General features: G+C 49.5%; 1 protein-coding gene across 1 annotated transcript; it reads left to right on the top strand.

Annotated features, from left to right (window-relative positions):
* Positions 1-6,702: 6,702 nt before the first annotated feature.
* NEU4 (neuraminidase 4) lies at positions 6,703-13,527 on the top strand. Its single transcript, XM_044669511.1, has 3 exons — positions 6,703-6,903; positions 9,321-9,576; positions 12,482-13,527. The coding sequence occupies exons 1-3, from the start codon at positions 6,703-6,705 to the stop codon at positions 13,525-13,527; spliced, it is 1,503 nt and encodes a 500-aa protein (XP_044525446.1).
* Positions 13,528-15,119: the final 1,592 nt, after the last annotated feature.

Here is a 15,119-nt window from a genome sequence, read left to right as displayed (position 1 = left end):
AGAACTTTACCATTTGTGGGTGGAAGCTACTCTTTGCTCCCCTGGCCAAATGCTTTTTTGGAATAAAAGAACAGGCAGGCAGTTGTACTCTCACCACTGCCCATTCTGTGGTGCCATGGTGAAGATTTGCTCTGCTGGAGACGATGATCCTTTCTCATGCTCTCATCGAGGTCAATCCTGACCTGAGCCCAGAGCCTTCTCTTGGCAGTTTCTGGAGCTGTGATAGGTGAGAGAAGGCTTTGGAGCTGCTGGGATTTCTCAATCCCCTTCTTAAAAATGGTTTCATCATTCCCTACAGGGACTCCTTTGTAACTGTCTCGGTCGTCTCTTCCATTTTTTGAACTATTCCCCCTTGGAGGGATATATATATATATTTTTTTAAACCCTTAATTTCTGTGTTTTGGCTTATAGGTGGAAGAGTGGTAAGGGTAGGCAATGGGGGTCAAGGGACTTGCCCAGGGTCACACAGCTGGGAAGTATCTGAGGCCAGATTTGAACCTAGGACCTCCCGTCTCTAGGCCTGACTCTCAATCCACTGAGCTACCCAGCTGCCCCCGGGATATATTTTTTAAACCTTTAACTTCTGTGTATTGGCTCCTAGGTGGAAGAGTGGTCAGGGTGGGCCATGGGGGTCAAGGGACTTGCCCAGGGTCACACAGCTGGGAAGTGTCTGAGGCCGGATTTGAACCTAGAACCTCCCGTCTCTAGGCCTGACTCTCCATCCACTGAGCTACCCAGATGCCCCCTTGGAGGGATATTGAAAGCAGGTCCCTGAGGACCTGAAAAATGTGGCGCCTCTGGCCCAGATTTGTCTCCAACTTCAATTTTTTGAATAGCTATTTCAGCTTCCTTATATCAGGTACCGGAATAAGAGTTCCACTGAACCGTCCTCCGTGACAAGAAGAGTCTCTCTCCAGAAGGGTCGGCGCCTCTGGCTGATGTCACACTGACTTCTTGTCCTCCTTGCTTTGTCCATAATTATTTGGGTTGGTATGGCTTCGTCTGCCAGATCTCCTAGGGACACGGCTTTGGCATGGAGGTGTAAATCACAGTCTTTTGCTGCTTAATTCCAGGATGGGGTGCAGTAAACTGAACCCTAATCCACATTGCCTTTGGTTGCCTTTTAAAAAATCTTCATGAAGGTCTCCAGTGTTTGCCAAGGTAGTTTCTGAGAGGCAGGATGGCATCGTGGAGTCATGATGCCACAGGCACTCATTTGCCTCAGTTTCTCCTTCTGTAAAAAGGTCTCTACTTCACAAGACTAAAGGAGGAAATGCTATGTAAGGCACCTGTTCCTGGGATGAATTTTGGGGCTTCACCTTCCCTAATCCGTGAGGATAACTGGAGTCAAGGTCACTAGCAGCTTCCCAGCGAGAGTCGCACGATGTGTCTGGGCTCTCGAGCTGGTCACGTTTAAGGCCGAAGCCCCAACCCACGTCTGTTCTTTGTCTCCCCTGCAACAACTGCCAGCTTCGAGGCTTGGCACAGTAGTCAAGCTCTGAATTTGATGCTGTTGAATTTGCTCCATGTCTAGACACCTCCCAGACATCTTCTAGGAGGGTCACAGCCAGGACAGAGATGAGCATCTCATCAGGGCAAATGGCCTTTGGTGGGGGCAGTTTCGGCTTAGGCTTCCCCTGGGGGTATGGACTGAGCAGCTAGCAGCTGACAGAGGCTCCTGGAATTCCAACTGGAAAGAGCTGGAGGTCATGGCCCCTTGGAAAGGCCTCCAGGAGGAGGATGGTGACACAATGATGATAATGAGCACTTGAATAATTCTCCAAGGTTCACAACATGCTTTACAAGTAGGATTTCGTTTGTTTTGCCTCATTTTGCAGATAGGGAAACTGAGGCTCAAAGGGACTTAGTGATTTGCCTAGGGCGTATCAATCACATAGATCTCATAGCACTGTGAGATCCTGTGTAAATGGAATTGGCTCAAGCCCATTCGTAGTTAAAACTCTAGCCACCAGAGATAATGTCATCCCCACCTCCCTTAGTGGGAGGGGGACGAGTGACCCACACGGGACAATAAGTAACAAATCAAGAACAAGGGGCGGCCCTTTGGGCAGTCCAAAACTAGTATGAGGCTGCCATTTGTCCACCTGAATTAGAGGTGGACCCCCGGGAAGTGACGAAAGCTGCCGCCCTTCATATACGATGGTAACTTCCTGTGGGGCAGTTGGCGCTCTGAACTGGGTGCTGAAGGATCTGGGCTGAGACCTCAGGCAGGTTCCCCTCTGAATGGTCACCTGGGTAAGTTAGGCTGACTTCCTGGGCCTACCTTGGCGTTTCCAGAGCCTCTACCTCAAGGAGGCTTCTTTGCCTCTCTAATTGCTAAGGTCTTGTGGCTAGTAGCCTAGATTAATTAGCCTTTTAACCCTCTCTCGGTCCGGCCCTCTGCCGGTCCGGGCCAGCCTCTCCCTCTCTCTATTTCCCTACCTTCTACCTTTCCCAATTGTAAATAAACTACCATAAAACGCATCCTGACTTGGGGCTATTTTAATTATGGAATCCATCTGAATTTGATTGATTCCTGGCGACCACACCTTAAATATAATATCTAATTTTCCCTCTTACAATCTGAACCAGAGTCTTTCCGATTCCAAGTCCAATACCCTATTTGGCAGCTCTTACTGTCTTTCTACTGAACAAGGCAGCTCTAGGAGGCTCATGGGGAAAGAAGGCAGCAAGGTAACCTTCTTGGGGTCCCAGATTTAAAGCTGGGAGGAACCATTGGAGCTCACCTCGTCCAACCTACCCCATTTCACTGATGAGATACTTGAGGACTATACCAGGTAAGAGATTTGTCCAAAGTCACACAATCACTTAGTAGTAAAACTGGGATTTGAACCCAGGGCTGACTCCCAGTACAGATCTATTTGTACTACTGTGCTGTCCTCCTACTTGGAAAATCATTGTATTTCAACACTTTAGAAGTAAGTAATGACATGTCCAAAGAATGTCAATACTACATTTCTTCAGCTGCCTTCCCCATCCCTGCTCTGCCTCAAAATGCCCTCTAAGCACAATGTTGGGGTCATGGTAATCTCATTTCTCCTAACCTTCTAGAGCTGTGTTGGCGAAGCTATGGCATGTGTGCCGGAGGGGGAGTCCTCTCCACATGCCACCCCTCTGCCCAGCAGCCCAATGGGAGTGCTTCTTCCTCTTCCCCCCTGCTTCCCCTTCTCCCCATTTGGGGTAAGGGAATGGCTCACATGAGGCGGGAGGGTTGCGGTTTGGACACTTGGTCTCTGAAAGGTTCGCCATCACTGTCTTAGAGTTTCCCTTTGGCCTCTGGGATGGCTGGAGAAAGTGCAGCGAGTGTGGATTGTGCTTATAAAAACCCCAGGATTGCAGGTTTCATTCAAGTCAATTCGCCAAGCACGCATTGTTATGTTCTGGACCCATGGCTATCCCTGAGTGCCCAACGAGGAAAAGAAACAAGTCCCTGACCTTAAGGTCACAATCCCTGTGAGCAAATATTTGAAGGGTCAGAAACCCAGAAGAGGGATCTATCTCGTTCTTCTCGACCCCAGAGGACACAACGGGGAGCCAAGAGTGGAAGCTGTGAATTAGGATTGGACCATCGGAGTTTTCTCAGACTCTCTTGGGAGGCAGTGCATTTCCCATCACAAGAGGCGTTCTAGCAGAGGCTGTGAGGATGCCTGCTTATTGGCGGCATGGTGGAGGGGATTCCTGTATGAATGACCTTTGAGAAATGCTTGCCCGCTTGATGGTCCATTGACTATGACTTGATCTAGATGCTCTCTGAAATCCCTTCCAACTCTAGTTGAGGTTCTCCGACTGTCCCAGTTTTATCCAGAGGGGATTGATTTCTGGGATCAAGAGGTCTTCGTGGAGGAAGTTCCACTTGCCATCCCCCTCCCTCATTCTTGTGGCTCTCCCTTCAGAAGCCCCGAGACTGGACTCAGAAGACTTTAGTTTGAAGCCTGCCTCTGCCACACGGAACTCGTGTGATGTTGGCCAAGTCCCTCATGTCCTCTGGGCGCCTGTGCTCATCTGTGCAATGATGTGGTTGGTTGGAAGAGGCAGATGCCGAGGTCCTTCCAGCTCTGTTTGACTTTGTGGTCCCAGGAGGGGAGGAGAGAGCCTCGGAGGCTTCCTTCCCCTTCTGATACCGTCTCTACCGAGCATTTCTCTCATTCTCCTTCACTGATGTGCTGGACATGAACCCGGGATGTCAATTTGAGCCAGCTCCACTGTTTCTGTGGCAGAGCTCCGATGTGCATCTCCATGGCAACTGAGAAAGGAGGCGGGAGAATGGTCCCCTGCTGGAAGCTGGCCTCTGTGGTTTGAGTCCAAAGCTGAGCAAATGTCATCTCAAAATAGTCAGGGAGCAAGTGGGTCAGGGGTGGCAGGAAATAATACAAGCACATGGAGGGGAGGGGAGGGTGCTGGCGACGCATAGAACGGTCTAACTGCAAAGGACGGAGTGCCCTGGGATAGGGTGCAGCCCACCCCCTTCATCCTAGCCTGCACCTTCCTGGGGGTTGAGGAAGAAAGAATGAGGCCTTGGGACTCTGGGAGTGGCAGCCCTGGGGCGCTCATGGCATGTAGCAGCTCAGATGACATGAGCTATAAGGATGGTGATGACTGAGGCAAAGGAGCACGTCCCTCTCCTCTCCTGGGACAGTGCCTTGGGCAAACTCAGGCTTGTCTCATGCCACAGTTACCCATGAGGCCCCCCTCTTCGGGGCTCCACTCAGCTGTCCACTGCCCTTCCCCCAGGAGGCCAGCGGAATCACTTATTCTTGCAGGGGGCTTTTGCATTTTAATAGGGACTATGATGGTAGTTTCAATATTCAGCTGGGCAGCTCCAGGGACGGGGTATTTTCTGTGGTTAATATTTCACAGAGCAGGAAAAAGAGACGGCTCCCTGCTCCTGCCTTCCCCCTGTCCTCTCTGGGCACCATGTTTCCCCCTAGAACTGGGATGACTCTCTCCCTTCCTCTCCTCCTCTCCCTCTGCCCCATAACCTTCTTTCACGTCCTCTATGAAGCCCTCCCTGACTTGAATGGAATATAGATCAGGGATGGTTGCTCTTCCCCACGCCTCAGTCAGATCATCCCTAGAGGACTGTGCCTGACTCTGGATCCCAGCTCTTAGGAAGGACGAGGAGCAGCTCGAATTTATCCAGAGTCACCAGGATGGTGAAGGGCACTGAGGCGATGCCATTTGAGGATTGGTGGTGCCGAGTCTGGACAAGAGGAGACTCAAGGGGGACAGGAGCACTGTTACTTATCTGGAGGACTACGACGTGGAAAAGAGAGTCGGCCTGTTCTGTTTGACCTTAGAAGAAGAGCCCGGAGTACCGGATAGAAGGTGCCGAGAGGCAAACTTAGCTGGGACACCAGGGAAAGGCTTCCTTGTAGAGCAGAACGATGGCTGGGGACTTTCTTGCAATGTGAATATGGTGCAGGGAAAACAGCGAATAGAGCACTGAGCTTGGAGGCCATTGGGCTCGAGTGGGCCTCGGACGTTAACCTCCGTCTGTCTCATTTTCCTTTACTAGAAAGTAAGGATGAGCCCAGAGATTTTTCTTTCATTTTTCATTCTTCAGTTAGAATCAACAGGAGTGAAGCAAGCTCCGTCCTGAGGGGTTGAGGGCAATTGAGGTGGCTCCTTCTCCTAGGACCCATTGCTTGTATTTTTTTTTTTTAAATTTTAAACCCTTAACTTCTGTGTATTGACTTATAGGTGGAAGAGTGGTAAGGGTAGGCAATGGGGGTCAAGTGACTTGCCCAGAGTCACACGACTGAGAAGTGTCTGAGGCCAGATTTGAACCCAGGACCTTCCATCTCTGAGCCTGACTCTCCATCCACTGAGCTACCCAACTGCCCCCTCCCCCCCCTTGCTTGTATTTTATTACCCCCTTATTTAATCCAACTAAGGAAATGGCAGGCTTGGGGAAGAGATGGAAAGAACTGGCTTAGTCTACAAACTCATTGTCATTTTCCCTGATAAGGAAAGACCCAGAGGATGATGGGGTGGGCAGCTCGTTGGGCTGATCGATGCCCACTTGGGGCCATGATGCTGACTGCTTCTAGAGAGCCACCCAGTCATGCTGCTACTAGTTAGGTTGTTACACCAGCAAAGCTATCCAAAAGGCTGTCTAAGAGGGCTCTTCTTCACTGGAAGCCTTAAAGCAAAGCTCGGATGGCTGCTTGTCAAGATATATTGTCGAGAGCAGTATGGGTGGGGTGGGATTGCTGCCGAGACCCCTTTGGTTTTATATTTTGCGACTCTGAAGTTTTATTCTGGAAACACTGTAGTTATCCGTCTACCTCATCGGCCTGGGGGGAAGCATGCCCAGTCTGGGAAGGTATGAAACAAAAGTTCAATAAGAATTAAAATGCTAGGGGGCAGCTGGGTAGCTCAGTGGATTGAGAGCCAGGCCTAGAGACGGGAGGTCCTGGGTTCAAATCTGGCCTCAGACACTTCCCAGCTGTGTGACCCTGGGCAGGTCACTTGACCCCCATTGCCTACCCTTACCACTCTTCCAACTATAAGTCAATACACAGAAGTTAAGGGTTTAAAATAAAAAAATAAAATAAAAAAAAAAAAGAATTAAAATGCGAGCTTTCAACCCTCTGTGGGAGTCCTGGAGGCTTCTTCCCTTTCCCAGGAACTTTCTACCCGCTGATTAGTTGTGTGCCCGTCCTTTCTTCCAGGAGAGCCATGACCAGCCCATATTTCCCAGCCCGCACAGTGCTGTTTGAGAGGGAGGAAGGTGGAGTGACCTATAGGATACCTGCCCTGCTCTACATCCCCAAGAGGGCCATTCTGCTGGCCTTCGCAGAGGAGAGGCTCAGCCCTGATGACTCCCATGCGAATGTGCTGGTCCTGAGAAGGGGGGCCTTCTACAGGACCTATGTGGAGGTGAGTGACACCTCGGCCACGGAAGCACTCCCTAACTGGCTAACTTTGGAGGGGCTGCTGAAGGGTTGTGGGCAAGTTATTGACGTGAGGGGCTTCTGGGGGAGAGACTCGGGCGCAACATCAACATCTCGTTTCCAGAGACCTCCAGTCCCACCGCAGAAGCGCAGGGACAGCGTCAGAGGTAGGAGAGACACTCGGAAGCCCCTTCCTTCTGCGGGAGCTGGTGGCACCCCGGGAGGGAGGGTGAAAGAGCGGGATGGGCAGCAGCATCAGGGCACGATGTGGCCTGTTGGCTCCTGACGCTGAGAGTGGAGTCAGGAACGACGAGAGGGCTGGATGTAGGCTCCAACTTTATTTTTTTTTTAAAAGCTTTATTGAACATGGCTAATATAGAAATATGTCTTTTTTTTTAAACCCTCACCTTTCATCTTGGAGTCAATACTGTGTATTGGTTCCTAGGTGGAAGAGTGGTCAGGGTGGGCCATGGGGGTCAAGTGACCTGCCCAGGGTCACACAGCCGGGAAGTGTCTGAGGTCAGATTTGAACCCAGGACCTCCCATCTCTAGGCCCGACTCTCCATCCACTGAGCTACCCAGCTGCCCCCTGTAGGCTCCAACCTTTGATGGTTGTGTGACCCTCGGTTAGTAACAGCCTCTCCCAGTCCGATTTCTTCATCTGTCCAATGGGGCTTTTCTAGCATCATTCAGTCTGTATGTGTCGGAGGCAGGATTTGAACCAGGGTTTTTCTGGCTTCGAGGCCAACTCTCTGCCCACTATACGACACTGTCTCTAAAAACGGTAACCGTTGCACAATAGAGGCAGGCTGTAGTGGATCTCATGCTGGTTTTGGAATCAGAAAGACCTGGGTTCAAGTTTCATTTCTGCCAGTGTCTAGTTGGGCAGGTCTTTTTATTCCCACGCCGAAGTCTTAGTGAATGATCGCTTCCCCAAGTCCTGCAGTCACGGGTGTGTGTAGACCAGGAGGATGGGCACCCCAACCCCCATTCTAGGCTGGATCACAAGGCGTCCGCTTTGCACCTCCATCGGTGGAGCGGAAGGACTTTCCATTCCAGAAAGAGTAAGTCCCAGACGGGAAACGTTACCCTTCTGGACAGGCTGGCGAAGCCTCGGACCATTTCTTAGAACAATGCCGGGTCGCCCGCGTTCAGAATTGGAGGAAATGCTAAGTTTCAGCCAGAGGCGAGGGAGGAGAGAGACGTCATTTCCCCCTTCCAAGTCGATGGCTCCTCTGAAATCTACCCATGGACTCCGTGTTGAGAGCCTTTCCTCGCTTCCTTCTATATTCAAGTGACTATTGCATGTCACAAACATTCGACCCATTCCTCCAATCCGAACGTGTAATAGCTTTCACGGAAATATAAGAGACGGTGCGGTGTGGTAGAAAGAGCTCTGACTCTGGAGTCAGAGGATCTGGGTTCAAATTCTAGTTCTGTTACCTACCACCTCTGTAACCTTGGGCAGGCCGTTTAATCTCTCTGGGCCTCAGTTTCCTCATTTGTAAAATGAGGAGTTTGGATGAGATGCTCTCCCAGCTTTAGATCTATGATTCTACGTAAGCTCCTTTATTCATCTTTGCGCAGTCCCAGAGACACAGTAGGTAGGGGGTGGAGGGCTTCCTTCAGAGCCCAGAAGCTCCAGGTCTGCCTCTGACACTTCCTGGCTGGGTGACCCTCACTTAGGAATTCTCTTTTGCTCCCAAGGTTTTAGAAAACTCTCTAAGTCTTGTACAAGGCGCTTCCCTCTGCCAATGCGATAACAAGTGGAGTCCCCCTCCTGCAGCATTATTATTCCCATTTTATAGTTAGGGAAACTGAGACTCAGACTTCCATTGATTTGCCTGCTAGTAAGAGTTGGAACTAGGGCTTGACCAAAGACAAGCCAGAGCAGTGCTCTTCTCCTGAATTCTGTCCCTGTCCTTGGGACTCCCTGCATCGCTCTAGTCCACAGCTGCTTTATTCCAGCTGTGTGCAGGGGTTGTGGGGGCTTTTGGCCCCACGGAAGTTCAATTTCTTGAACTTAGAACGTTGTAGAGCAATTGCTCCAGGTGATCGACATTCTCCATGTTAAAAAGGAGATATTAGCAAGCCAAGGAGAATTGGGGAAGGGGAGAAAGGGGAGAGAATAAAGAATGAAGGTAGGGGGCAGCTGGGTAGCTCAGTGGATGGAGAGTTAGGCCTAGAGATGGGAGGTCCTGGGTTCAAATCCAGCCTCAGACACTTCCTAGCTGTGTGATCCTGGGCAAGTCACTTGACCCCCACGGCCCACCCTGACCACTCTTCCACCAAGGAGCCGATACACAGAAGTTAAGGGTTTAAAAAAAAAAGAATGAAGGTGGTCTGAGAGGCAGAAACAGAGCAAGAAGAGACAGGGCTTTGATGCTTTTCTTCCCTCTGTAGTGGGGAGACATGCGTGTCCTGAAGACGGCATCCCTGGAGGAGCATCGGTCCATGAACCCCTGCCCTGTGTACGATGAGCTCACGGGCACCGTCTTCCTCTTCTTTATCGCCGTGCTGGGCAACACCCCGGAATCCTTCCAGATCATGACGGGCAAGAACGCAGCCCGCCTTTGCTGTGTGACCAGCTCGGATGGGGGCCTCACCTGGAGTGCTGTGGCCGACCTCACCGAGCAGGTCATTGGCTCTGTTATAGAAGGTATGGCGAGATGGTCCACTTAAACAACAGGCTTTGATGCTTCTTTGGGGGTCCGATAGGGCTTTTACTGGGAAGAGGGGAATAAGGAGGGAAGAGGAGCCTCAGAGAAGGACCAAAAGCCACACGATTGAGAGGATGTGAGTTTTGGAGGGAACCAGAATAACCTGGTCGATACGGGGTGCTGAGGCGATGGACGTGTCTTGACCCTCTCGCTGTCTGACATGCAGTCTCTGCTGAGCTTAGTTCTGGTCCTGTGAGGGGCAGTTCCCATTGCCCGAGTTTCTTTGCTGGGCCATTTTCTTCTCTTCTACGTCTTCTCTACATTCTTCTCTTCTACATCTTCTTCTTCTACATCTTCTCTTACCTCCCCTCTGGGGTGCTCTGGGCTTTTGTATTAGTTCCTGGAGGAATGAGAGTCTCCAGGCTTATGTTAATCACTGCACTGGGCAGGGACTGCTGGCAGGCAGGAGGAATGACCGCTCGCTCCCCTTCCTTTCCTCACCATTTACCAGCAAGTGCTTTAGAAATGGATGACTCTGACTTTAGCCAGCAGCTCCCTCAGAGAAAGAGATCTCAAGTCAAATTTCTTGAAGTATCGGGGACGAGCAGGAAGCGGCCCATTTGGGTCATGTGGAATGCGGGCACAACTTCTGGCTTTCTCAGCGCTTCTCAGCACGAGACATCCTTAGCTAGTCTGTGGGGTGCCCGAGGCCGATGCTAGGGACCGACTCAGTCCCTGTAGAGTTCCATGTGTGGGCTGAGCGCATCAGATTATGGCAGCAGAAGGGCTCTGGGCTTCCTCCCTCTGACAGGCTGCTGAGGCTTGTCATCGCCTCCTTCCCTTCCCCTCCATATACCCAGAGGTGTCAAACTCCAAGCAAAACTCCTGAAGGGTGCCCAAATCGGACTAAAATGTTATTGAAAATAACAAAGTAAGCAAAAATACAACACAACGTAGAAGATGTTAAGTTGTGCTTTTCTAAGTCAGTGGACAGAGATCCATTTCTGTTTGGAGTGGAATCGCCATGCCAAGTCATGAGGCCAAAGTCTGGCTTGAGAACAGAGAGATTAGATTCTTGGACTTTGTAATAGAAACAAGACATTCAAGTGAAACGCAGGCCCTTTCTAAACTTACATGCAATGCAAATAAAATAAACGATACTAATAATAGCCAACACGTTTATGACAGGCATGATGTGCCGGGTGCTTTACAAATCTAATTTCATTTGATCCCTGCAACCACCCTGGAAAGTAGGTGCTATTATTTTTCTGATTTTATCAATGCGGGAATGAAGGCACCATTCACTTTGACAGGAAGTCACTGTAAAGTGAATATGCCCCTCTCTGCACACACACACACACACACACACACACACACACAGAGTAAGCTTAATATATTACTATATTAATATATATCATATTATAGATATAACATTATATCTATAATATGATATATAATAATACAATTAACATACAATATCTCCAAGTATTATATTGAATAAGATTTATTAATAATAACAAAGTAAAAGAAAATAAAAAGCTAGAGTAAATAGGGAGCTAACCCGGCCATAGTCATGAGAGAAGAGAGTGAGAAGGTGAGGTTACACACACCTTATAAACAAGATGTAAGGACACTATGTGGATGAAGGGAAAAGGATTCTGGGAGATGAAGTCCAAGAGTTCAAGATTTTCTAATTACATCACACACACACACACATACACATGTTTTTGAGCATCAGACGTCCCAGTTCTACAATGGAAAATCAAGTAAACAAATGGTTTTATAAGATTTTGCCTTAAAAAAAAATTGTTTACAGGCAAGGTTATTTTCCCCTCTGCTGAGTATCAATGCAATTCTTGTGTGTGTGTGGGGGGGACAAGGGGAGAGAGAGGAGAGAGAGGAGAGGAGAGGAGAGGAGAGGAGAGNCAGGAACACTCAGACTGAGTTTGACTTAGATACCAGCTTTGAGGCCGAGGACAAGTCACTTCACCATTCTCTGCTGTTGTTTCCTCCTCTATAAAATGGGGATGATAGCAGCACCCGTCTCCCAAAGCTATTGTGAGGTTCAAATGAGTAACATGTGTAAAGTGTTTTGGAAACTTTCACATGCTAGAGAAAATGTAACTTTTGACAATTTATATTTGAAGATATTATTTAGCCCACAACACGTATGACGCATATACCCACACATGTGTATACACACATGTGCCAGGTATGTAGCATGACTAGCCACACATATATGTAAACATACATGTGCACACAGGCATGCATATACTTGCATATTATATCCTGGCCCCACAAGATGCTGGAGATCCTGAATTTGGGACTTTGACTCTCTAGCTCCAAACACGGTGCCTGGTACCTCGCAGACCCTGGTAAATGGGTAGATGGATAGAGGCTGCATAGCCAGGCAGTTGGATGGATAGATGGATGGTCGGATGGACAGACGGATGACAGAAGGGCGTCTGGATGGGTACCCGGATGGCTGGATAGATATAGAAGGAGAGATGGGTGGGTAGATGAGAGCTATGAGAGAGGCAGCATTTATTAAGCGTGTTTAGTGTACCAGGCTCTGTGCCAACTCCTGGGGCTACGAATGTAAGCGATACAGCTCCTGCCTCTAGGGGGCCTACAATCTAATGGGGGAAGATAACACCCAAAGGGCAGCTGGAAAGCGGACCGTGGTCTGGAGTGGGGGTTGCAGGCTAGTAGCTTGGGCTTTGGAACTGGAACCCAAATGTTCCCGGGAGAACCCCTGTCTGTGTGGATGCTTTTCCAGGAGTAGATCTGGAAGAGGGCCATTAAAGCTACCCCCGTCGCTTCTCTTCCTCCTCCTCCTCTCCACCTGCTCCCCCCTTTTCCCCCTCCTTCATGGCAGTCACTCCCTGTCTCTTCTCTCGGCAGACTGGGCTACCTTTGCTCTGGGCCCGGGCCATGGCATACAGCTGAGGTCAGGCCGCCTGCTCGTTCCTGCCTACACTTACCATATCGACTGCAAGGAGTGCTTTGGGAAAATCTGCAAGACCACCCCTCACTCCTTCACCTTCTACAGTGACGACCACGGGCAGAGCTGGCACTTTGGGGACTTCATCCCCAATCTGAAAACCGGGGAGTGCCAGCTGGCATCTGTGTACGAAGAAGACGGCAGCAACGTCCTTTACTGCAATGCCAGGAGCCCCCTGGGCTGCCGGGTGCAGGCGCTCAGCTTGGACGATGGGGCTGCTTTCCTCCCAGGACAGCTGGTCCGGAAGTTAGTGGAGAGCAACCGTGGTTGCCATGGCAGCATCGTCGGGTTCCCGGCTCCCCTGGTGAGGGGCTCCTCCCGGGTTCCGTCACCAGGGAGGAGAAGATGGCTTGCGGGTGGCTGTGACTATTCCCATTTCCTACAAAAGCTTCACCGCCTGCAGAAGCCCCGGGGAAAGGGGGCTGGGAGCATCCCAGGCACCTCAATAGAAAGGGCACCCCAGGGCCACCCACGAGACGAGAGCTCTGAAGAATCTCTGCTCTCTGCTGCTGGGGGCCACCCAGGCCAGGCTGCCCCAGGCCCTCTCTCCCAACTTGCCACCTCATTTCAGACACCCACTTGGGTGTTATATTCCCACCCAACTAGCCACAGGTCGCGGGTAAACCTGGGAGTCTACCTGAGTACTTTCCCCAGAAATGCTGATAGCTGGACAGAGCCTTGGGTGATCTACGAAGGGCCCAGCGCCTACTCCGATCTGGCAGCCATCGAGTTACCCTCCTCAGAGCCGGCAGCCACCCCAGGGATTCCAGCCATCACTTTCGCCTGCCTCTATGAAAGTGGGGCCAGATATGCCCACGAGGAGATCGCTTTTTGTCTTTTCACCCTCTCTGAAGTTATTGAGAACATACCCACGAAGCTGAGCTCACTGGGTCAGAGCTGCCAAGGAGGAAGCAAGAACCAGTGGAAAAACTGTGTGACCTCCTGAAAATTCTCCCCTCGTCGTTCCGGAAGGGAGGCCTCCAAGATAGCCTGGTAGACTTAGTAGAGTCTCAGCAGAAGACTTAGAGAAATACCCTAACGCCACCCAAAGGCTCTTGTCATTGGATAACATATCACCAGCGTTCGGGGGACATTCATTGAAGCAGAAACATCGTGGCTTCAAGATAAATTTGGGCTGGCTCCTTTAGGAATTCGGATTGCATTGCTTACCTGGAGGAGCATCCTTGAATGAATGAATGAATGAATGAATGAATGAATGAATGAATGAATGAAATTGTTAATTTTTTTTAATTGGAGCCCTCTATTTTCTAACTTCATTCCTAAGTTCTTCTCTTGTGACTCTATTTCTCCTTTGAGCTATCCTCAAGGTTTCCATCACCTCTGCTTACTACATAGCGTTTTGTCTTTTATCAGGCATCTTTTTTCTTTGGTTTGTAATATTGGCTAACTGTACTTGGAGTTCTCTTTAGGTTTTTATTCATTTTTTTCTTCTTTTATTTTAGCATCCTTTCTGTTGGTTTCTCTGCTGATATCCCAGGCTTTTCTGGAGCTTTTCCTCTTGATATTTCTAGAATTCATTTTTTTCTTCTTTTATTTTAGCATCCTTTCTGTTGGTTTCTCTGCTGATATCCCAGGCTTTTCTTGAGCTTTTCCTCTTGATATTTCTAGAATCCTTTCCCCTGTATTCCCCATCTCTTACTCACTGGCCCCTCTTCTTTCATTGGCGCTGGAGGTCCCAGACAATGTTCTACTTGGCTGTAGATCTACCTTAATTCTTCTCAGAAGAGGAATAGTTGGTTCACCTGCCTGGGTCCTTCTCCTGAATAACCAGCAGGATCTCAGCTTGCTTTCCACTCACTTTCCCCCTCAGGTCACAAACAACTATCCATCACGGTTCATTTCAGACTAGTTTTTTCTTCATGTAACTAGGCAGAATTAGCCACTTCTTTAGCTCTAGAGCAGGGGTTCCCAAACTTTGTTGGCCTGCCGCCCTTTCCAGAAAAAATATTACTTAGCGCCCCCATCACATACTATCATTGCCCCCTTACAGTTATTCACTGTCCCCAAATGCACCTGTGGCCATCACCTTCCACCCTGGATCACTGCAGCACCCACCAGGGGGCAGTGGCGCCCACTTTGGGAATCACTGCTCTAGGGGTTTGAAAGGTGTAATGTACAGATGATGGCAGCATGGAATCCCTGTTGGAAAATCCCATGGAATCCCAGCATGGAAAATACAGGGATTCCATGCTGCCATCATCTGTACATTACAAAGGCTATGAATATTTGGGCAGAGATAATGTGGTTTTGGGGTCCCTATCTCAGTGCTAAGCTCCTGGCAGAAGCCTGAGACTGGCTCATGGAGGTGGATGGGTGGCATACTTAATAACACTCTTAAGTATCATAGTTCTCTGCTGTCAATGACTAGGGTTTCTAGCTTGACCACTGTGGTTCTTTTATTTTATCTTATAATGAAGCTTTAGAAATTCTATAATCTGTTGATAATTTATTTGGAAGTTGAAGGTTAAGGGATTTGCAGAGAATTACTACTCTGCCATCTTGCTGCTCATATGTCTC

The sequence above is a fragment of the Gracilinanus agilis genome, chromosome 3, assembly GCF_016433145.1.
Source record: "Gracilinanus agilis isolate LMUSP501 chromosome 3, AgileGrace, whole genome shotgun sequence".
NCBI lineage: Eukaryota > Metazoa > Chordata > Mammalia > Didelphimorphia > Didelphidae > Gracilinanus > Gracilinanus agilis.
This window is presented reverse-complemented; position numbering and strand designations above follow the sequence as displayed.